Source organism: Thunnus albacares, chromosome 21, assembly GCF_914725855.1.
Source record: "Thunnus albacares chromosome 21, fThuAlb1.1, whole genome shotgun sequence".
NCBI lineage: Eukaryota > Metazoa > Chordata > Actinopteri > Scombriformes > Scombridae > Thunnus > Thunnus albacares.
In genome coordinates, this window is record NC_058126.1 from 12,781,712 (window position 1) to 12,806,510 (window position 24,799).

Genomic DNA, 24,799 nt, shown 5'->3' on the forward strand with positions numbered 1-24,799 from the left:
GGAATTAATCACGAGGAAGAAACACAATATTTACAGGTTAATGCTACACTACAAGTAGGCTATCTATAGATAAAATGAGCGGGAGTGCATTGATAGTGCACAGACTCTTTCTGGATAAGAAACTGATTGAAATGTCAGATTTAAAAGGAATAGTTTAAGATTTTGGGAAATACTCGCATTGACTTTCTTGCTGAAAATTAGATGAGCAGATCGATTCCATTGTCTCAGTAACAAAAATTCCCCTTCTAAAGTTCATCAATTAACACAAAAGTATAAAATGACAATTTGTGTTTTTTGTTTTTTACAGTGAGTTAAAAAACTTCAGTTTTTGTTTAATGAGCTTTAGAGATGCTGGTGGTTGCATTTTGTTACCTTTGAACAGAGCTAAGCTAGCTGTTTCCGGTCTTTAGCTCACTAAATAATAACTGAAGAACTACCTGTAAAACCACAAATTGTCATTTTTACACGTTATTTTTTGTACGGATATAACATGTTAAATAGTGAGCTTTAGGTGCTGGAAGGTGGATTTTTTTTTGTGGGCCAGGCTAGCTGTTTCTAAGCTAAGCTAACCAGCTGCTAGTTGTAGCTTCATCCTTAACAGACAGATATGAGAGTGGAATCAAATTTCTCATCTAACTCTCGGCAAGACAATGAATAAGCATAATTCCCAAAAGGCTGACTTATAACTTTAAGAGATTTTAACTGACAGATATTTCATTATGATTTTTTTAGTTCTACTCCAGTAGATTTATGACAAACTATTGTCAAAAGTGCACATAGAGCCACAAGTTTTTGATGGGTATTATATACTGCATTTCATTAGCTTTATTCAGCTTCTACTCACCGTTTCAGCAAAGGTCCACTATCTTATAATAGTGATGTAATCGAAAGGAGCCCTTTTAGTGATGAGCTCTATTGTGCCAAAAGTAATCACTGTCAGCACTCTTTTAGAGATTTAGGCATTGGACTATAATGTAGTGTTTATCATTTTACACTATGGATCACATCAAGATGAAATGTGCACACTTAATTCAGCTACACAAGCGGGTTGTTGTGAATTTTTCTATTCCTACACTCTTGGTATTCTGCACAAATGACACAGATTGGGTTTAGCTGGGAAATGAGCTGTAACATTAACATTAGATTTAAACCTATAAATATGCTGTAGGTTTGAGTACATTAGGTTTTGCTAACAAGTCACAGAAAAGTGCCATAGCTTCTCAAAGCCAGATCTACAGGAGAGAGGCGCACTTGCTTAATGTAAGCAAAAGATGAGAGTCAACAAATTATTCCATCTCCTGACTTAAGGAAGCTCAAGCGTTGGTTGGCTGAGTGTAGATTTCATCTCCGACAGCACTTTTACTTGTCTCTGCTTCACATCTCTCTCAACCACACACGCGCACACACACACACACACACACACACACACAAACCGTCACAAACACCACACACTGCATTGCACGGCCGACTCTCAACATGTCACAACTTCTCTTTTGTCCTCACAAATGACGTTAACGTGCCACAAATTACACACGATCACAATTATAAAAATGGAGACAGTTAGGAGTACATTTTAAATATCACTAGAGTTAAATGTAAGGTGCAGGATTGATTATAAATGCTGTATAACATTACCTAACTATAGCAGGTGAGCTAACAGGATTTGGTTATTGGCAATGCCATATACATGTATATGCTCAAAGACAAATCAGCATTTGGTTATTGCTGGGTCAGACCAGAACCACTTGCTACATCTTGGCAGAGAATAAAAATAAAACTTTTTTTTTTTCATCATCGTGTGGTTCTCACTTGACAGATGACCCCCGTATGAGCGAAGATCTAGGAAACTCTTCCTCCCACTTATGCTACAATCAACGCATTGTGCAAGGCTCTGGAGAGATGCATGTGGTGTCGGAAAATCCCAAATAAAACCAGAACAGGGTTGTGAAAATCATGAGGAGAAGCGTGGTGACGACACGTCCTACTGGACTCTGAGGTTATCTATTGTATTCGACAGAGTAAAAAATAACTATTTCTTATTGTGGTACTGTAGGTGTATGTGTTTTTTTTTCCAAAATGAGGCCTTCATGTAGCCGTCATTCAGTTTTTTCCCCCCTCGGTGTAAATATCACTGAGGTGCATCGCACTTCCTCTGCAGGAGTCCTCTGAAAAGCTCAAAGAAAAATAATAAAACAAAAGTAACAAAGTGCTTTTGATGCTACAGAGATTTGTTAGTTGTTGGAGTTCATCCTACCGGCAGAGAACAGGGGAGGTGGAGGGGGTAAATGTGGGGTGGGAGGCAGCCCCCCCATGGAGTGCAGCAGGGGGAGAGACAGCTGGGTGCCATGAAGGGGGTGGGGGCTAGAGGCAGCAGCGGGTGTGGTCACAGACGGGGCGGCGGGGAGTGCCGTCCCCAGCTGGACCTGACCGGAAGAGTCCACGGTGGGCGAGGCCAGAGGCTGATCGAGACCGAGGGGGTCGTTGCCGTCAGTAACCATGGGGTTGCTGACGCGGAAGCATTTCTCCCTGTGGGCCTTGAGCATGTTGGAGAAACGGAAGCGCTGGCCGCACACCTCGCAGGGGTACGGCTTCTCCCCGGTGTGCGTGCGGCGGTGGCGCTTCATGTTGGGCCGGCTTGTGAAGCTTTTCCCACAGATCTCACAGATGTACGGCTTCTCTCCTGTAGACAGAGGGACACCAAGAGCTGAAAAACACACCTCTCTGATCAACCAACAACTTTTATATAAAAGTAACTTAATTGGTCTGCTAGGGAAATATCATATTTATGAATCAAGAACAACAAATGTTCCCAATTTCAGACTTTTTTTGCATTGATGTGGAAATGTTTTATATATCCCACGAGCACAATAAATGCAAATTCTTCTAGAAGACAGAATGAAGAACATGTTTTGTCAGCTCTTTGTTATTTCTTATTATAACTAATTTAATCTATTTTTTTACACTGCTCCAGCCTTTTGTTATAATACTAGAACTGCTATGTTGGTCGTCTGTGATTTAACGCAGACGCACCCCTGAAAATCATCAGGAGTTCTTCAGAAAGTGACTCACCAGTGTGTGTTTTCATGTGTTCGTCGAAGTACTGTTTCATATTGAAGTCCTTTCCGCACCACTGGCACATGAACTGCTTGTGTCCGATGTGGATGCTCATGTGGGAACGCAGCTGGTATTTATACTGGAAGCGCTCGCTACAGTTCTGAAATGACACAGGGTGAACATTTTTACACGTGTATAACATGATATCTGCTTTCAATGGGTTCTATTCCAATCGTTATATCCGACAGATGATATTCAGAAACAGGAGTCTCTCTTGTGACAGATTTAATCCAAATCTAAGCTGTGAGAAGCTTCTTCTGTAAAACAAATTGTGACAGATGACAGTCGTAAAATAAAATGCATTACCAGAACATTACTACTTATTTTTTTGTGTTTGCTGTGACATATGAGCTGTTTTATGGTTATTACACATGTTAGGTTATGCAACTTAAAATATGAGAAAGACCCCAAATCTTACAAGCAGGAAACCTCTTCAGAAAAGTTGTGTTTTACCTATCATGGTTTGAAAACGCAAGAAAATTTAAAAATCTTTGCTTTAAAGGAATAGTTTGACATTTTGTTAAATACACTTCTTTGCTTTCTTGCTGAGAGACGAGACAATTGATACCACACATGTTTGTATGCTAAATATGAAGTTACAGCCAGTAGTTTAAAGCATAAAGACTTGAAACATGGGGAAACAGCTAGCAAGGTGGATTTTTTTAAACTTTGGATGGGGCCAAGCCAACTGTTCCCCCCTGTTTCCAGTTTTTATGCTAGGCTAAGCTAACTGCTGGTTGTAGCTTCATATTTAACATGCAGGCATGAAGCTCTCAGCTTGCAGGTGTAGGGGGAGAAAGATGTCAGAAAAAACACTATAGGATTTCCTCTGCATATAATTCAAAAATTTGTTAATGATATTAATCAGAATTTTTCTGTTTGATCTGGAACATCTGCCTTATCCGGACTCCTGGACACTTAATATGAGTATTTTACAAGCAAACGTCTTAAAGAGATTCATAACTGCACTATTATGCACATCACATTCCAGACTCCATTCATTTAAACATTGACAGGTTTTGAAACTGTGGATATCTCAATTTTGGAATTAAACTGTTAATATGGATGAAGTGGAGAGCAGCAGCAGCAGCAGCATATAAAAGGAGCTCAAACCTCACACTTGAAGGGTTTCTCTCCTGAGTGCTGCAGAGAATGAACCTTCAGGGACATGCTGCGCTTGAACGACTTCCCGCACGTCTCACAGGTGAACGGCATGTCTTTCGTATGGGCTACACACACACACACACACACACACACACACACACACAAACAGTATAAGATTACTTAATGCTGTTCAATATTGAGGACAACTGATGTGTTTCATCCAACAGATAAGATATTTTCTCTGAAGTTTACACATCAAACTCTAAAGTCAGTGCTGCAGTAAAAAGGATAACTGCAACTCAATGAAATACAGCACTTCATACAAACATTTCTTTAGCTGTTGAAAGGCGGATGTGCACAGGGAGTGAGGGTAACCCGCCTGGGAAAAAGATGCTTATCTTACCAAAAAGTGGAAAAGGAAAGCAACACCCAAAACAAATCCTCAACAACAATCGGGTGTGGGACGTAGAAAAGGAAGCCTAAAGTAACACATGGGAACAAAGTGCCTAACCAGGATCATTGATTTTACTGGCACTTACCGACCATGTGCTTCCTGACATGAGCCATGGTGTAGAACTTCTTCTCACAGATCTCGCAGGAGAACTTCTTCTCAGCGTAGCCATGGACGATCTTGTTATGCTCGTGTAACGACCACAGCTTCTTGAAGGCCTTGCCACATGTTACACACTTGGAAAATAAAAAGAGAGGAAGGATAAAATATAGCGACAACTGAAATATTAATAAGGTCATTACCTGTAGCACTCTTTACAAATACATGCACATACCCAGGTGTGTGCTTAGACAGACACTTGAGCATGCACTGTAGCAAAAAAACAATTAGAGTCAGCAGATTGAAGTAGCAAATGATCTTCAAAACTACAGCAGGAGTCCAGCTGCTCACTGCAGAGGAGTAATGGTGGAGGTACTGAGGGATATCAGAATTTATTGTTACTGACTGCCGGTTGACTGACTCAATTTTATCATAATTACATGATTGTGATGTGTATGCACTTATTAGTAACTAAATAATTAGAATATATTGATTGGCTTTGTATTCCAGGTGTTCAAAGCAAACTTTTTAAGATGAAACTGCTTTGCATAGGTTTGGTGTCAGAAGTGACATACTGTAATAAGGGGCATTTATAGGTATTTAATGGACCAATTATGATGAAATTAGTAATTGTTCCTTCCATGATAATGACAGTCTAGCAAAACATTTAGAAATTCTGTGTTAATTCTTGTATTATTGATGCATTAACCCTACTACTCTAACTAACCGTACCCTTGACCTATTAATTTAGAGACCTTGTGTCAAGAGCACCGTCCTTTACTGGTTTAGCTTGGATTAATGCTTAAAGGACATGTTCACAATGTTTCAAGTCTGTCTTAAAACAACAGTCAGGAGCCCAAATGAACACTGAATCAGGTTTTTATTGCTGTAATCGTTCCTCCTGTTCATACTGGCCATCAAAATATCATTTCCAATGTGCTTACAATGTAAATGATGGGGGACAAAAACCACTGTTCTTATTTTGAGTAAAAAATTTATTCATTTTTTTTTCTGCTTATATGAGGCTTCAGTAGTTAGTCAATCAAGAGAATATCTTTCAAAGTTAAAGTCTTTTTAGTACAAAATTCCCTCTTTTTGTTACTATTCCTCCACTGCAGCTAAACAAGGAAACACTGTCCAGGGAAACAAAAAGGGGGATTTTTGCACTAAAAAGACTTGAACTTTGGAAGATACCCACTTAGTTTAGTTTATCTGAAACTTTTTCAGATAAACATTTTTGCACAAAACAGGGATCTACATTGAAAGCACATTATGAAGGGATCTTCTAATGGTCAGCATGAACAGGAAGAATGATTATGACAAGAAAAACCTGTTTCAATGTTCAAATGGATACCTGACTTTTGTTTTAAGACAGACTTAAAAAATTGTGAGCCTATCCTTTAATTTTAGCATCTTTTGTAAGAGAGAATTACAAACACATATTGTGACCTATCCTGTAAATAAAAACAGAAATTCAATGATCTACAACATGCATGCAGTAATTATTTTAGCCCTGTCAGCAGAGCCTCCTGTCAAGTAGGGCTGAGCAGATTGATACCTTAAGTGTCAATACTACTGATCCCAACTCTTGTTTTGAGTCTGGCGTCAATAGGATTGATACAAAAAAAACTGGATCCATCTCACGCTAGATCACGTTCTGGTCACATGGAAACACTTCTTATTGAAGTGCTTCTCTGTTGCTATTGTGTGCATATGCATCACAATCACCTTGTTAGTTCAGAGAATTAACATTATAAACATTTGTTATTTTTTCCATGGTAATTATTAACCATTAAAAACTGTCCTGAATTTAAACATGCATGTGATTCAGTAATTAACAAGGAATAGTAAATCAAAACCTTTGTAATGGAAATGTAGAAGAAGTAGCCTATTGATGACATATTCACCACATAAATCATGACACATCTCTCTTTCCTATGACAGTACATCAGCAGCTTTTAATAATAAAAAGGTTTTGGTATTGATATTGGCAATTCTTGCTCAGGTATTACTTGGTGCTGGATCAGAACCTACTGACAGCTCCACCAATCAGAGGTTTTGCCTGAGAGGCAAAGCACAGGGCAGAAAAAGTCCCCAAGTCATTCTCTCGCTTCTCTCATTGGGATTATGACAGTATGACGCTGTTTAGACAGATTTTAGTCACTTGTAATTGTTAAACTGTAAAAGTGAGGGAGACATCATCATCATCATCGTCATCATGGCTGAATCATACCTGGATGCTCTTCTCACAGTCGGTCTGTTGGTGCAGCAGCAGCTCGCTTTCCAGCAGGAAGCGTTTCCCACAGTTATTGCAGATCTGCATGCGATTGTGAGTGACGTTCATGTGTTTTTCCAGGTACCAGCGGTTGTTAAAGACGCGAGGGCATTTCTTACACGGGAAATGTTGCTTTTCCTCCAGCCTCACTTTCTGGCCCAGGCCCTCTGCGTCCAGCGTCCTCTTCCCACCCTGCCGCTGGTTGGCCAGCGTGGCCTCCGTGAGCGTCTGCCGCATGGAGGCAGTTGTACCCGCCATGGCCAACGCTCTGGTGCCCCGGCGAGGTCGATCCATCATGGCCGGCTGCTCCAAACCTGGAATGTTGAGGGTGTTCTCCTCCTCTTCCTCATCCTCCTCCTCATCTTCCTCTTCGCTGCTCTGCCCCAGTATATCCGCCCTCTTTAGGTCATCAACATCCTCTTCTCCAACTGTGTCATCATTCTCTGCCTCATTCTCATCATCATCCTCTGAATCTCTCTTGTTGTCACAGCAATGACCAAACATTGTGGCCGTCTCTGTGGCGGTTGCTGATTTGCCCTCTGACCCCTTTGACACATTGAGAGTCTGGTTGTTGAGGTTGACTTCCACGATGATCTGATCTCTGTTGAAGGAAGCATGGCCCTCTGTGGTCTTTGACTCCTCCCCGTTGCCCTCAACTTTGCACAAAGTGGCCACACCTGTGCCGGCCGAACCTCCGGACCCCTCCTCCTTCTGGTAGTATTGCTTCGGCTGGGAAGCCGCTTTGCCCGCCTCCTCCACTCTAACAGAAAACGGGCTGCTGCCCTCCCGTGTGTACACCCTTCCCAGTTCTGACTCCTGTTTGATCTCCCGGTACAGCTGGCTGGGGGGCATCGCCACAGCAGCTGGGTCACCGCTGCTAAGCCCATCCTGATTGGCCATATCTACGCAGGTGGTTCTCAGCGAGTGGCTGCTGATGAGGTCACGACAGGAAGCTGCGATGTCGCTCATCTGAAGCAGCGTAGCAGCGTTCAGCACGTCACGGACAGTGCGGCTGCTCACCAGCAGTTTGGAGGTGTAGATGAAGTTGAGGATTTGCTGCAGGCCCTGTGATGTCAGGGCGTCCAGCGACAGGTCCACCCGTCGCAGCTGTTTGCTTTGGGCGAAAAGGGAGTGGAAGAAAGGGCTGTAGGCCGCCAGCACGCCCTTGTGAGCTGGGAAGGTGCTGTGCTGACGCACCAGAACGATGTCAACGTCACACAGGTCAGGCTGGAAGAGGCGCTGCTCATTCAGCCTGTCCATCAAACAGGTGAAGTGCAGAGCCACATCCTCCACCAGAGAGAACTCAGCAGAGGGGAAGTCTGTGGTCTTCTCCACTATGAGCTGGAGACAAGGGAGGAGAAAGACAGAAGTAAAGGTTGAGACAGAAAGGCCTTTATTATTATTTATAGCATAGCATTTAAAATGTGGATTAGAAGCAGATCAGATCTCACCACTGCCATGCTTTTAAGAAACTAAATATGCTGTCTCTGTGGTTAAAAGCTCATTCTCAACCTTGGAAACACCAGCTGAGAAAACATTTTCACCACAAGGTCCACTTAGTAGATCATATCACATGCTCTTTGTAGATTCATGCCAACATAGACGAGAAGTCTTAAAGTCATAAAGTGTTCAGAAAATATGGAAAGTTGAACATCAACAGTTCCATGACAACTTGGCAAACTTCACCTACTGATGAAAATCATGTGATATGATTGAAAGCTCCAAAACAGCTATTAAATGGACCTTGTGGTCAGATTGTTTTCCAAACTAAGCATGCTAAGTTTTGATAATTTCATGAAATTTGCTAATATAAACCATCCAGAAATACCTATATTATCAGGGCTTTCTACCACATTTTATGGTCTTCATATGTGGATGGAGCTCTGGAAAAAGCTAGTAAGTGGACTTTGAGTGGACTATGTATTGCCAAGGTCAAGAATGAACTTCCAAATAAAAAATAATTTAAGAATGACTGATTTTAATCACATTACATTGTCATTGTTCTGTGACACTCACATGTAATATTCAAGTAAAAGCATAAACGACGCTGAACTAAAGTCTATTTAAATATATCCAGCATAAGTTATTCATATTGTGTGCTTTATGATTTGCAGTCTGCACAAAGTCACAGGCTCTGCGCTTGCTGCACTATGCGAGTCAGAGAAAAATCAAAAGGTGTAACACTCAACGCTCTGTGCAAGGTCCTCGACTTCCCAAGGTGGGTTTATTTTAGCACAGGAAGGGCAGGGTTTCGATCCAGACGGGATGTGAGTGGGGACAGAGCAGCACACAGAGCAAACACACACAAGTATACACACGCATATGAGATGTGCAACGATGCACAAAAAACACACAACTTACAAATGCACAAACACACACATACACACACACACAACAAACACAAACACATTGTCTGGTCTCTGCAAGGACTGACTGGTCTGTGCATTGGTATTCAGCGCCATCTCCCCCCATTAGCCGGCTCTCTCAGCACACCCACTCACTACACTGTCCCTGAGGAATCGCGAATTATGCAGAAGACAAAACACGTCCGGAGAAATAATTAGGGAAACCATGCCAAATAAATACTAACTAACCCTCCAAACAATTAATGGAATTTATCATTCAAGGCGTCTCTTTAGCAGCAGAATAGGAAGACTATTGATACTTTTTGGCTAACATGTTGCATAATTACATCTCTATATCTCCTATTTTTTAGTATTTACAGTTGCATGTGCAAGACCAAAGATGGGACATGTACAACAAAGAAAATTAATAATTCATTTATCTTAAGAAAAAAAATGGAAAAGAAAGAAAAATATGGCATCTATGTTGTACAATGAGTATGAATCACACTACAGTTAATTTTGCCTTTAAAAAAACAGAAGGCAACTTCATTTCCCTTCTGCCTATATTTTCTCTTTAAGATCAATGAAAATGACTTTTCGTTGTTCAAGCTGGAAAATGGATTTGCATTTGGGCCTAACCTTGAAAATCTGGCCTGTTTGAAGAATTCAATTAGGGAGTGTTAGATTTATTCATAGTTTTGAGCTGCTAAATTGGACTCTGAGCCAGAGATGAGTGAAGATCGGGTTATCTCTCCCTGTGCGAGGCTATAGACATCGCCCAAGGGCAAAACGCTGAAGCGATCAAATCAGATCAGATCAGATCAGATCAAATATAAGTTGCAGACTGGAAGTTATGCTCCTTTAGTGATAACGATCATCTTCTTCTTCTGGGATTCAAATAGGACAACGCAATCAAAGCTTAAACTCTACAGGATGAATATCAACAAATTCAAAACCTCAACAGCTCAACAACAATAATTCGAAAAGGTCTAATGTGCCGTGTATTTCTACAACACTTTACTTCATGTTGTAGATTTAGTTCAAATTCCTTTAACCAAAACATATGTGAGTGATCACCTTTATCCCTGTGATGGAAAATCTTCAGATAGGCAAATAAATCTTCAGGTCTCCCACATTTAAAACTAAAAAAAACTTATACTCCACCTTGCTCTTAACCAAATTCAGAAGTTTTCTACCATTATTTCTAAATTAATGACATAATTTAGTGACCTTGACACTTTGATCAATGATCCAAGTATGATTCATCTAGGAACCAGCGGTGTCTCAAACTTCCCTAACATTAAAATTAAAAATAGATCCTGTGGCCTTTAATCAAACATCATAAGCAAATAATCAAACCTCGATTCTTTAATAATTAACCCTCCTGTGTACTGTCTCTGCAATGACTGCATACTGTCTCTTATAATTAACCCTCCTGTGTACTGTCTCTTGTGCTGACACTGCCATGACTATTTACACAAGGGAAATTTCTCTTTCACATCCCTTTATCCCTTCTTCTTCATGATCACAATGTCCAGTCCATTACTACTGGGTCAGAAGTTGTTAACCTGAGAATTTTAATATTGGGATTTGAAATGCAAAATAATGATGTCTGCCATGTGCACGTATAACACAGGACCTCAAATGAGAGCCCCATTGATTCCACCATTGTCAGCACAAATCTTCATACTGTATGGCATTATACTTGCACCTCAATGTTTTTTTTTAATTATTTGATAGTCAAAAGCACAGAGAGACAGGAAACAAGGGTAGAGAAGTTCAGCAGAATCAAACCAAGGACATTATTTCCCAGTATCCAGAAGGATACTGGGAAACCCATTGTTCCTTTTGAGCACAGAAAAATACTTTTTGCATACATATAAGCTACATTTTGTGGAGAAACTATTATCAAGCAAAGAATAATTGGCTGTTTTGTCACCAGTCTGATCAATAGTTGGATTATTGGTTACTACGGAATTAGGGAAGCACTGGGAGAATAGTATGATGGTTGGCTAAATTGATGAGTTCAATTTTTCAAAACTACTTTAAAGCAATAGCTTTCTTGCCAAGAGTTAGATGATAAGATCATATCTATAAGGTTAATATGATGCTAGTGTGAGCAACCAGTTAGCTTTAGCATACATTAGCATAAAGACTGGAAACAAGGGGAAACAGCTAACGTTAGCCTAGCTCAGTCCGAAAGTAACCTGCCTACCAGCACATTAAAGTTCACTAATTAACAAATTAAATACTGACTGTTTAATCTGTACAAAAAAAGTGCAAAAATAGAGCAAAAATGTGTTTTTCCCAACTTATTATTCCTTCAATGATTATAATGCATTGTAGGTGTGTACCTGGGAGTTATCAAATAAGCAACTAATGTTAGCTTGATTAACTTATCTGGCAGAAGTTAGCTAGCTAGTTGTAAGCTAATAAAAACAATACAAACTACTTTTTTCAAAAATGTTCATAAAACTGGACAGTATGTTACTTAAACAGTACAAACTACATGTGACTATCGTGTTCCCAGTTACCATTTTCTCCCAGTGCTTTCCTACTTCTCTAGCAAATGACTCATACTAGCGATAGCATTGGAGACAAAAAAGCTAATCACAAATGACCTTCTCCAATTCACTTATTGTATTGTGGCACATTTTAACACCCTCAAGTTCAGAATGCAGGAAAATAGAGAGCAAAAGAGTAAGACTGAGTGAAACACTTCAATATTGTGCATTTATATGGAAAAAAACAGCAAACAATGCAAACCAATACACACAGACACATTTGTTTCCTCAAATTATTGTTTGTGTGATATTTTTGCTGCAAAATATAAATGATGTGCCTGCAAAAATCTGTTTTCACTGTCCAATTGCAAGCTCAGAATTGAGGCACAAATATAATTCCATAATGTTAGAGTTTCTAACAACAGACTGAACATACTGTAATGTATCTATCTATCTGCAGAAATAACATGCATATGCTTTAAGACTTCAAGTGTACACTGCTGAATGACAGGATTTCTATCAGTGAGGGATTACATTTTTTTTCATCCAGACTGATGCTTTAAAACGATGTAATCCAATAGAAAACAGTCATGCCACTGCTTTGTCAATATACAATAAAGACGAAGCCATCTTGTCACATTTCATCACATACTGTAGCCAAACAAATTGAGAGAGTACACTGGTTTGAAAGACCGCATCTAACTCCCTCAATCTGTGTCTGTCATTATCTCCCACAGCCCTTTTCTCTCTGCCACCCCCTCCTCACCTCTCCATGGAAATGTCAGAGAGAGAGTTTGTTTGCTGTCATTAGAGGAACGCCACCTTTAACCAGCCTCTCAGTCAGATGTCTCCCAATACATTATTCATATCTGGCCTGACCCGTGACAAACACGCAGCGGGGGGATTACTGACGCACCCAACAAGAGGTGTCATTTAAACAGGCTTCAATCAAAGAGCTGTTGTACACCCTTTCCAGGCAGATCATTTCATCATCTGCCAAACACAACAAAGTGAGGAGATCCTCTTGCGTTGTAGAGGCCTGAGAGAGCCTGTTTCACAAGGCTCCTCTCAACGTCTATATGCTTCAGTCAAATAACAATGTTATCTATTTTACTGTAGAGAAATTTGAATTCATCCAGTACTTAAAACATTTGCAAAACTAATGACACTCCCATAAACCTGCTCTGTACTTTGTATTTAGTAGTAATTAGCAAATGTTAGCATGCTAGCACAGAGAACATTAAACATTAAACCTGCTAAACATCAGCATATTAAAGGACGGGTTCACAATTCTTCAAGTCTGTCTTAAAACAACAGTCAGATGCCCAAATAACAATTTTATATGCGCTTATAATGAAGCTAATATAAGGAAGCAGTCTGAATTAGTCTTTTTAGTATAAAATTCCCTGTTTATTTTTCCCTGTTGAGCCTCAGCAGAAGCATCGTAACAAAAAGAAGGAAATTGGCACAAAAAGACTAACTTTGAAAGAGATGTACTTGATTTCACTGATTTGGACACTTCATATTAGTTTGAAATAAACTTTTAAATACATTTTAGCACAAAATGAGGACTGTGGATTTTGTAAACCTATCCTTTAACAATGTTATTGTGAGCCTGTTAGCATGCTGATGTTAGCATTTAGCTCAAAGCACCACTATGTTTAAACAAGTTCAGCCTTTACAGAGCTGCTAACATGGCTGTAGTCTTGTTTCACTGTCTTTTCCATTCAAACATTACACTAATTGGCTTGACAGAGGCTCTGTAATTATATGTTAGAATTTCAAACTATGAAAGTTGACAACTCATACAAAACCAAATCTAGATATCAAGTGTTTAAGTGGTCTAAAGGGGTGCTGCAATAAAGGAAAAAACTTTTCACCCGATGTATGAGACATCAAATTTGCCCCAATTTGAAAGTATGACGCACTCTGGGAAGATAATCAGATGTTTAAAAATATTTCCCTGATCAGCCTGATGACAATACTTTTATTAAAATCCAAATCCAATCAAAGCATGTGATAAAAAAGTAGATTTTTTTGAGTCGTTGGTGAATCCTCACCCAGCTCAGGCATGCCAGGGCTGGTGGTATGCACTTGGCAGCAGCCCGCCTCGTGGACCTCAGCCAGACAGAGCCGAGTCTGAGAATTTAGCAAGAGTGAAATCCCTCTTTCTAATTTGACTTTCACTGGTGAGAATGCCCTTTCTCTCCGACACCTTTGCACTGGACGCTCCGTGTAGATTTACTACTCTGTAAAGTCTGCATCTCCGTCACTGTGCAGCTATGCTACAGGCCATGCGTGTGCAGCGACCTCCACAGAGCTGCCATTTTAAAAGTGCCCCTGTCTGTTCACTGTAATGTAGTGGGCGCTTTAAAAATGACTCTGAGGCCTCATGTAAGGGCAGCGCACATAAATCTTAGACAGTAGCTGGTGTAAAATTGAACAATGTCTTAAATGTTCAGCCTTTTCCTTGTTTGCTCTTGTGTATGAATAAAGGTGCCCAGATGTTATTTCTCTGAAACATTATTTTGTTACTATTTTGTGCACACACCTTGTAGCATGGCAGATTTATGAGCAGGGAACTAAAGATCATCTACCTTGACTCTGTTGTTTGCTTGCTGACCGGTGAACAGACTGAGCCATTAGCAGGGGCCAATGTCAGAGCACAGCACAGAGTCATGGACACATCAATAGTGCGAGGGAGGGCAGGTTGTATTCAGGCAGGAGGGAGTCTCACGGGGGAAAACACTGCGGGGGGTTTAAAGCTTTCTCCCTGTCCTCTCAGTGTCCTCTTTCACATCTTAAACTGTTATGTCTGATTAGAGCTTGGCAACATAAACAAAATTAATATCACTAAATATTTTTATGCTCTGTTGTGAGCAGCTGGAGCTCCAATAGGCCAGCTGCTGTGCGTTGGCAGGAGTTTGACCAATCAGAGCTCCTACTGCTACTCCGTGGCTTGAAATTTATGTAGTTTTTCTGTGGCAACGCTCAACACATCTCTAAATTTAAGAGAGACGTCTATAAATTAGAGCGAAATGGAGACTGTGTGTGTTAAAACAGGAAACAGGCAGAAACATAATTATATTGATTACAAATGCCTTCTCATTTTGTGATTCCATTTTAAAGATACTTATCAAGTCATCATTTAAAGACAGAGTAAGGAAATAAAATAGTAAATTTAATGATTGTTTTATTATGTTTTATGTGTCATTTAAATGCTAATTTAACGAGTCATGTTATAATAGCCTTTTTTAATTGATCAATGTATTAATTGATCATAATTAAGCATAGTAAAAGTCTTATAAATCTTATTACTCTAGCGGCACACGTGAGGCTCCATATACTGTATATTTGCTGGGTGATTCTTGCAATGATACAATCTTGCCTATCAAATTTCTATCAATAACCATCGGCCATCTATCAAATGTCAAAAAACATTGTGATGTCTTCTTCTTTGTTTTGAGATTGAGTTTATAATGATGTAAACAGTAGCAGTTTCATTTCATTCTAGCACTGCAAATAATTATTTTCATTTTTGATTATTCTGGTGGTTATTTTCTCAATTAATCAGACTTTATAACATCAGAATAAAGAAAATAGTGAAAAATGTCCATTACATTTCTCCAGCCCAGAGCCCCAGTTGATGTTTTGTTTGGCCAACAGTCTAAAATCCAAAAATACTGAATTTATCTGTCATATAAAACACAGAAAACTAAAGTAAATCCTCACATGTGAGGAGTTGAAACAAGTGAATGTTTTTGCTCTTTTGGTTAAAAGAAGATTTAACTATTTATCAAATAGCAAAATTGTAGCCGGTTAACGTTGATTTTCTGTTGTTTCAGAACACATTTCCATAGATAACAGTTGCTTTTATCGTTAATTAAGACTAGATCTGAAATGTTCAGTTGACTAATCGATTAGCCGCTTAACAGAAAATTAATCCAAATCTAATTTAATAACTGATCGATCTTTACGGCATTTTTCAAGCAAGAAGGCCAAACATTTGCTGGCTCTAGCTTCTTAAATGTGAGGATGTGCTTGTGTTTCCTCGTCTTACATTACAGTAAACTGAATATCTTTGGGATTTAGGAGTGTTGTTCAATTGAAGACATCTCCTTAAGCTCCGCAAAAATTACAAACAATCAATTCATGAATCAAGAAAATAATCAGCTGATTGATCAATGATGAAAATCAGCTGCAGCACTACTTTAGACAATAGACACCGAATTACTCAATAGCTCTACATCTTATAGATCTCAATACAAATCTCTACTGTATTGCAGAGTAGTCCTCTCAAGACAAACTGACTTTTTTTCCACTTCTAAAACTCTTCCATTCAGGCCACAAAAATGCCCATTTAATATCTTTTTAAAGGTGCAACTTGCTACCAGTCCAATGTCAGAATGTCCATATGCACAGTGATGTCTCTGCACTTGGAAAGACCATCAGGGAACAAAAAGAGAGCACCAAACCATCCACAGACATGATGACAGCAATCCCATGAACTCATGCCCTGGCCCTCTTGTCACCCAGCTGGGAGGAAGGTGGGGGGGGGGGTTCTGCCACTTCCACCCACGGAGCACACAAGCTCCAGTAAAGAGCACACTCAGCAGCCCTCTTCACAGCGAGGCCTCCTGCTGAGGGGCCTGGCGCAGGGCTCGGCGTGACTGACACCCCGAGGAAGGAGAGTGGGCACCATGTCAGGCCTCATCTCACTCACTGGCATGGAGATGGTAGGAGAGCAGCACCCGCCCTCACACTCATCCAATCACACACACACACACACACACACACACTCGCACATATCCCTGAGTCATCATCAGTGCAGACGAGAGCGGAGCATGACAGGCCTGAATACAAAATCTCTACAACGAGATCACCCAGTTACAAGCAGCAAGTTTGGCCTCGCAGTAACGTCAGAGTGCTTTTACGTGGTCTGGAAAGGGGATCAGCTCACGCTCAAAAACACAACCAAACGGATCAGGACAAGGGCATGTCATTTCTGGCGGAGTCCAATCAGACCGCCATTAAAAAGTCATCAGGGTAATGACTGACACTGTGTCCTCTGTGTGCTCAGCAGACCTTCCCTGCTGCTGACGCCAAACAACAGACAGGTTTAGTCGTGCCAGAGGAGTGAATTCTGATTCTTTGGGTGAGAATCGTGGCACGGCTTAATCCTCGGGGTGTTATGTGGTCTAGGCTACCGGCTGGGCAAGACTGGCATGGTCGGAAAGCAGTCTGCCAAATTCTCTCCCTGCTTTCAGTCTTTGTGTCTGGTGGAAGATTTCTCCTCTGTCTGCAGTCTGCACTCCCTCTCCTCTCCTCTAAATCCAATCAGCACGGAGACCCGGCACTGACCTTGAGATAGAAAAAGCATATACAGTAGCACATCCACACACACATGCCTGCGCAGGCATACCTGCATTATAATCACACACTTGTGCCCGCATCAGTAAACAGGAAATAAAGAAATTTTGGCGTACGTGATGACACTGCTGATGCAAAGAGATGAAAAAGAGGATGTGAATGTGACTGGACTCCGGTTATCAAATATGTTGCAAATGGACAGATCAGCCAGATTGGTAATAGCACAAGTGACACAGCCTTGCTTTTAACAAGCCCCGCGGTGATCATTACAGTGCTATGATAAAAAAATGCTAATAAAAATCAATATTCAATGACTAAAAAAGGGGGAGCCATAGCGACAGGCGGCTAAGGTCACACACGGCGCAGTCACGTGCTCCGCCACATTAAAGTGGAGTTAAATACTTGCCGGGATGGCACTGTTTATCGGATATAATGGTGTTAGGGCTGATAGTTACACCTTGTGATATTAGGCTGTGGGATTACATAATCCCATAGACCAGTCGCGCATGTGATGCAGATTGGTGGAGGATCAACCATCATAAATCAGTGAAAAGCTGTATTATGACAGACTGTGTGAAATCTGAATTTAAGACTAAACACTTTACTAATCTGTTAAATACCGACTATACCTATTTAAGACTGGTTAAGTGCAATATTTAAAGTGCAACAGTCATAATGTTGAAGGAACACATTGGGTACCACTTTATTTTAAGTCCCCTCATTTAGCATTTGTAAACAGTATACAAACAATTATGGTTTATAAAACACCATAATGTAGTTGTTAGAAGATTGTTGTGTTCATTACTGTACTTGTCAGCACTTGTACTGGTGTATAAACAGATAATGAACAACAATAGTTGTAATAATATAAAATATTTCTTCATGAGAGATGTTAAGATTTCTGACAAATACTGTACATTAATAAACACTTAAAATGTCATATCTGCTTATAACTACATTATAATGTGTTATAAACCATTTATTAAATGTTTATATAATGCTCATACATGCAAAATAGTGGGAACTTGAAGTGAAGTGTTATCTAATTGGTTTAATAGTTTTTAAATTAAAAAAACTCTCAAACATTCTGTGGTTCAAGCCTCTGAAATATCTGTTTTATATCATTATACTGTGCATAAATTTGGGTTTTGGACTGTTGTTTGGACATAAATATATAATAACTGTAGAGTCTACCAGGTCATATTTGTTTTCAAATGAAAAAATTGTTTTTTGTTTTTTTTTAAACAATTAGAAATTCTGTGCATAGATGGATCAATTCACTTCAATGTTCTGATGAACTTTGTAATTGCTTTGGATTATTCAAAAATGCAAAAAATGTGGAAACTATGTAAATATATATACTCTCTCTCTATTTACATATTATATGGTGATTTGCTGATCACATGAATAATTGGTGAAATATATATAAGAGAAATGGAAGCGGCCTCAGGCAGCACCCTGATGAGGGCGAGATAGAGGAAAATGTTTGGTGAATAAAACATGGTGAACTGGAGAAGAGTTGTGCTACATGTTTAATGGTTGATGGACTAAACTAGACATCTAAGGATGACACCCTGGCCTTGGAGAAACTTTGATGGACATTTTTCACTATTTTCTGACACATATTGACTAAATGATATATCAGCTAAAGGGGCGCTCCAGTAGTTTTACACATTAAGATGAGAGGTACTACTCAGCCTGTGAAAACAGTTGTAAAAATATCTCCTGTGGCTCTACAGGACTTTTGTGAAGTCTGAGAAAATAATTAGTGATGTCATTTGGAGACTTCTTGCTTTAGGCTTGGACTACAAATTTATAGTGGAAAGTTTGCATTACAAAACTGGGCACATGAAGTTTGAAAGAGTGTTTATGAATCAGGGATGATCTAATGAATGGCATTAATAAAACTACATTATAGGAAATGTAGGATCCAGTGCTTTTTGGGTTTGATTCATATGTTAAAGGGGACAATTCCCCAAGTGGGACAATTCTGGAAAACCTGAAAATTCTGTGTCTGTGCATGGCAACTACAGCATGGTTAAGGTTAGGGAAAGATTATAGTTATGATTGAGGAAACTAAAACAGATGGTTGAGGTTATGGGGAGATTTTGGTTATAATTAATAAAAAGACAAACTCTCCTGCATGAAAGTCAGACGAACTACACTTCCACCAACCACCCCGACCTTGACACCCTCACGTTCCAGCTTGGCACAAAAAAGACACACTACTTCCTGCTTTGGCACCGAATTGCAGAATCGTCCAATATTGTATGAACGTTTTTCCTGGGGATATTAGGATATCAGGATGTCCTGACCTCTGCTTATCTATGTTGGCCATCGTTTTTTGAATCTTTTTTTAACAAATCCCCCAACTTCATGGAAGTGCATTACTAAATCATTATCATTAATCTAGAAAATAACCTTCTTATTAATCAATAATTCAAATAATCATTAAATGCAGACCTGATCCAGATGAATGCAATTCTTAAAAGGACAAAAAGTCAAATGAACTCTATATGACTCAAAAGAACTGCCTCAGCACATGAAAAGTAAATGAGATTTCAGGTAAAATGTACAGTGGAATAACTTCAGATACAGCAAAAGGCAAATCATAAATGTGCTGCTGGTTATTTTCTCTTTCCATCACTTTAGCTAATTATTTTATTCCCCTCAGCCTATTAAAACATTTAACTTTCTTAACCACAGCATTCACTGCTGGCTGCAATTAATAAAGACAATATTATCAGCGTGAGCGCCGCTCTAATCCCAGACATCCAATCTCCCCTCCATGCTGCAAAGACGAGGCTTTTCCCCTGTCCTAATCTAGCAGTTTGGACGTGCCCAGCCTTGCCCTGGTGGAGCTACACCAGCTTTCACCATTAGATTTAAATACATTTCCATCTATATGTTAATGCAACCACAGGTGACAAGCCAATCTACAACTGATACGCGTTTACCCGAGCATGAAATTGGGATGCACAAACAAAAATAAGGAAGAGAACGCAGCATGAGCAGCATCTTGGCGACATACAGTAAATTAAAATTTGACAGCGTGAGCGGGATTGCCTCAGCTGCATGATTTGCAAAGTCCTTTACCGGCTTGTCCTTTGAACAAACTGGATGACAGTGTGTTTTATCAGTTTGGTAGAGCTGGGGACAGTGTGTGTGTGTGTGTGTGTGTGTGTGTGTGTGTGTGTGTGTGTGTGTGTGTGTGTGTGTGTGTGTGTGTTGCCCAATCAGAAAAGATGCTGAAAGAAGACATCAACCGGCGGTTGTCTGGAGCTGAGATGACTATGACGAGCAGTTGGATAATCAAAGGAGCTGCCTGGAGGCGGGTGGGGGGGATGCGCAGCGATGAGGTTAGAGCGTCCGCACTGAAGCTCTGCCAGGAAGTTTGTGTCTGGGCCAATGAGCTGCGAGAGGAAGTGCTGAGTCAGGAAGCCTGGCCAAGAGAGGGGCCCGTGGTGCTGGCATCTCCTCCTCACACACACACGTTACAACGCTTCACACAACACCGCTCTGCTGGAGTCATAACACACTGTTCCCAATGCCAGCGCCGTGCACGCATGTGCACAACGCGGGCGCCTGCTGTGCACGCATTCACCAGTAAACACTGGCATGTGACGCCAAATACCTGTGGCACCATAAATTGTGGATTGTTGTGCAAACAGATATTTCTATTTGTAAAAGCCAAACACCAGCAAAAATCCAGTCAGTGAAATGACACATATATGACACAAAAAGTGAAAGATGCACCTTTGAAGGGATCTATTAGAGACAAAAGATCATCTGAATGTCTTGTAGCGAGCAGGTGCAGACATACCCGAGGGCTATTACACAGGCTGAAACTGTGATATCTTCATTATCCCTTTCATAGCATGACACAAAGAGAGAAGAGGCTAACACAAGACTCTAAAAGAGCCCCTTATCAGAGGAATCTCTCTGGTGTGGCAATACTCTTTCTGTGTGTGTGTGTGTGTGTGTGTGTGTGTATGTGTGTGTGTGTGTGTGTGTGTGCGCGGAAGCAGTTGATATGTTTGATGAGAAGGTCAGAGAGGACAAAGAGGAAGAAGAGGTAAAGGAGGAGCATCAGCTTGCTATAGCTGCAACCAATCAATGGACAATAGAGAAATGGTGAATGTGAGCTTAAAGGAATAGTTTGACATTTTGGGACATTTGGTTTATTCACTTTCTGGTTGAGAGTTGAACGAGAAGATTTATACCCCTCACGTATTTGCCTGTTAAATATATTTGGCAACAGCCAGTTAGCTTAGCTTAGTACAAAGACTGAAAACAGGGAAACAATTAGCCTGGCTTTTTCTAAAGAATAACAAAATCTGCCATTTACGGTTATTTACTGGCCTATTTATTGGCTGGGAGCAGTAACTTCCTGGAATCTTTGCCGATTGCCTAGCAACTGCTTAGAGCCAAAAAATAGTCCAACAAATAACCATAAAACCTGAATTGTTGTTTTTATACTTTGATTTTTGTACAGTTTAAACAAATGATATACAATGTGTTGATTAGAGAGCTTTACAGGTGTTAGTAGTAGGATTTTTTTTTACTTTAGATCAGAGCAAGGCTAGCTGTTTCCCCCTGTTTCCAGTCTTTGTGCTAAGCTAAGCTAACCGGCTGCTGGCTGTAGCCTCATATTTAACAGACAGACAGGAGAGTGATTTCAATTTTTTCATCTAACTTACGCAAGAAATTGAATAAGTGTATTTCCAAAATGTTATACTCCTTTAAAGGGTAAAAAATTTGAACTGAATAAATCCTATTTTGATACTGTGATGGATAAGGAGTATGATTTTCTAACTGATCTGTGCATATTTGTTCTGTAACGTCCTGCACAGATAGGGAGCTAAAAATGGATAAATAGAAGGCTGTATAAAACCAAAACATTAATCTGTGTGTATGAGTAAATGTCAAACAAATATTTGTGATGACTATCAGATCAAGGATCCCTACTTTCCCTGCTTAACAATTCTCTGAAAACAGCATGAAAACTCATTCCCATCTGCTTTAAAGCTCCTCCTAAGTCTCTCTCGCTGGCCTGAATTCAGCTAAAAGCTATAAGTACACTTTAGACGGTCCCCTTAAAAAAAAAAAAAAAAAAAAACCTCTAATATCTTCAAATGCCTGACAATGAAAGGCTAATAGAAATCCTCATATCAAGCTGTATGAAAAGAAAGAGCTGTTTGGCCTCTTTGATAACGGAGTTCAAAGTCATTTGAAAAAAGTGCCACAGGGGTTAAATTAGAGTAACTGTTTTCCACTGATGAAAAGACACCAATGCTGGCTGGCACTGCGCAGAAACAATTAAATTGTGAATTTATTCCAAGAGTAAAAACTTAGAGGCTACTTCAAACAAACTTGCGCCATTTGAACCAACAAGAACAAAAGAATCCTTACATAAGCCCAGAGAGTTTGACCTTGCTTGTCCACCGTTCTTAATCTCAGGGGCATAAATTAGCAGCACCTATGGTCTTAGTTTCCAAGGAGAGTGGCCTCCTACTGGGGGAGCGAAGATGTCAGTTGGAGTTTGTTGCCCAGCTCTGGAATGGCTGCACTTGTCACAAGGACTAAAGACAGTTCCTCACTCTGCACCCAGAGACAGTGAAGCCTCAAAGTCAAGGGTGGGCAGGAATGCCCTGAATAGGCAGTTACGTAAAACTCACAGCACCCTGTGAGGATAGAGAAGGAGCTACTCAGGACCTGACAATGCTGACTGAAATTAAACTGCATCAGAGGGCCCAAAACATGAAGCCAAGTGTCCCTTTATAGACGGCAAATAAAAGGAACAACAAATACAGTCTTTTCATTTAGTTCTAGCTTGTGGGATATACTGCAAAAATTCGCAGGGACTAATCCTCTTTTGATGTCAACAAAGTAATTGCAGAAATTATCTGCAGCATGTTGGTGTTTACCAACGTTCATAGTCAGACACACTATCCTCTGCATTCGCCAAGCACACTTTGCACTTTATCGCAGCTTACTCTCATGCATGCATGCATGCAGAAACAAACAAACAAACAAACAAAAAGAAGCAAACAGAAAAAAAAACCACACACAGCAATAACCAAACGTCTCTCTCCCTCTTCGCTCCCACCAGTCCAGCGAGCACCAGGGCTAACCCTGCTGACCTGACCCAGATATTAACCCAAGCCTCCAGATGTGAACGCGCGCTGGGATTACTCCACCACTGCATCAAGCTCCACATGCTTTCCTAATGAGGCATCCTAAAACGACCCTGGAGACAGAGCTGACTGTCTGCCTCACTCACCTCCATTCCCACAACTCTGCCTGCCTGTCTGTGCAGAGGCACCATCTTCATGTCTTCTCATGAAAAACGGAGTTAAAAAAAACAAACTGCACGGAGTCTAGTTGGAAATGCAACTCAGTCAGTAAAAGTGAATAAAAGAGCACTGACTTCATGCAGCAGACAAACATTAGTCAGTACAACATTGCTGTGAAGTGTTTTCTGCGGGTGCTGTGCTTTGACTATCAAAGCCTGGAATTAAATTTGCATTTATTTCTACTAGGCAGCTTCTTTACCATACTGAAGTTATTGAGACGTTAACAGTGACATGCACTTCTCTATTAAACCACACAGAGGAGATTATCTTAATTTATGCATGAATGTCAAACTTGTCCTGCCCTGGCTGCCTTAGTTTCACTCACCCTTGTCTACATACACACCAGTCACGACCTGAGAGCCCTTTTTCTTTTTGCAGAAGCGCCCTGATATGAAAGAATTTAACTCCTTCTCTGCATCAATGTAGCTATTGTAGCCATTGCATTCTTTCAGCAGCTTCAATTTCCAACTTGTGCCATGTCGGCAAGTTGCAAACTTCACTGCAGCGGAGACGAGGCACAAAACACACGTATGACAGCCAGTGGCACACAAACACAACGCTTCAGAAGTGTGGTAAGTTTGATCTGATCGGCCTGCTAAGTAGCTGAAATTTGCAAGAGATCAAGAAGGGACACACACACACACACACACGCACACATACAAAAAAAATAAACAAAAATGCAGCGCTCCTCTGTAGCCTACCATTTTGATCCAGCGTTTCGAGGCTCAAAGGAGTCCCAGAATAACTCCTTTCGCACCAGTTTTTCCTTCGCCATGAAAATGACCGTTGAATTTCTCACATTTCTCCAGTTTTTGCCTTATCCTCAATCTTTTCTCTTTCCCCCCCCCCGTGCTACTGTAGCATTCAGACAGACAAAAATGCAGAGGCTGCTTTTGCAGAAGGAATTGGTGATTGGAGCTCGGGGATCATATGGGCTTTTTGTCAGACGTTTTTAAAGGGACACGGTACTGTTTAACGTGGAGTTGAGAGACAGGCGCATTTCTTTGTACTGTACTTGGATTTTCTTTTTTTCGTTTGGCGTGAGGAGGAAGACTGGGAAGGGCATTTATAGACATATGGCGCAAACCGGGGTGCGCTTCCTCTCACTGTGCGCTCCTGCGACCGTGTGACGTCACACGAGCAGACAGCTGCGAAGGTTAGGGAGTTCATTCATTTCGCAC

At 40.4% G+C, this 24,799-nt stretch overlaps 1 protein-coding gene across 1 annotated transcript; it reads right to left on the reverse strand.

The window, feature by feature from the left end:
- Positions 1-381: 381 nt before the first annotated feature.
- On the reverse strand, positions 382-24,638 carry zbtb47b (zinc finger and BTB domain containing 47b). The gene is made up of 6 exons (XM_044339536.1): positions 24,320-24,638; positions 7,002-8,384; positions 4,758-4,905; positions 4,228-4,343; positions 3,070-3,214; positions 382-2,680 (listed from the first exon to the last, which is right to left on the reverse strand). The coding sequence occupies exons 1-6, from the start codon at positions 24,320-24,322 to the stop codon at positions 2,232-2,234; spliced, it is 2,244 nt and encodes a 747-aa protein (XP_044195471.1). The 5' UTR covers positions 24,323-24,638; the 3' UTR covers positions 382-2,231.
- Positions 24,639-24,799: the final 161 nt, after the last annotated feature.

Bases quoted from the DNA above. Each gene is read 5' to 3' on its own strand.
- zbtb47b (XM_044339536.1), bottom strand. The intron at 4,344-4,757 runs GTAAGTGCCAGT...GTGTGTGTGTAG, and splicing joins TGTCAGGAAGCACATGGTCG to CCCATACGAAAGACATGCCG. The intron at 3,215-4,227 runs GTTTGAGCTCCT...GTGTCATTTCAG, and splicing joins AGAAACCCTTCAAGTGTGAG to AACTGTAGCGAGCGCTTCCA.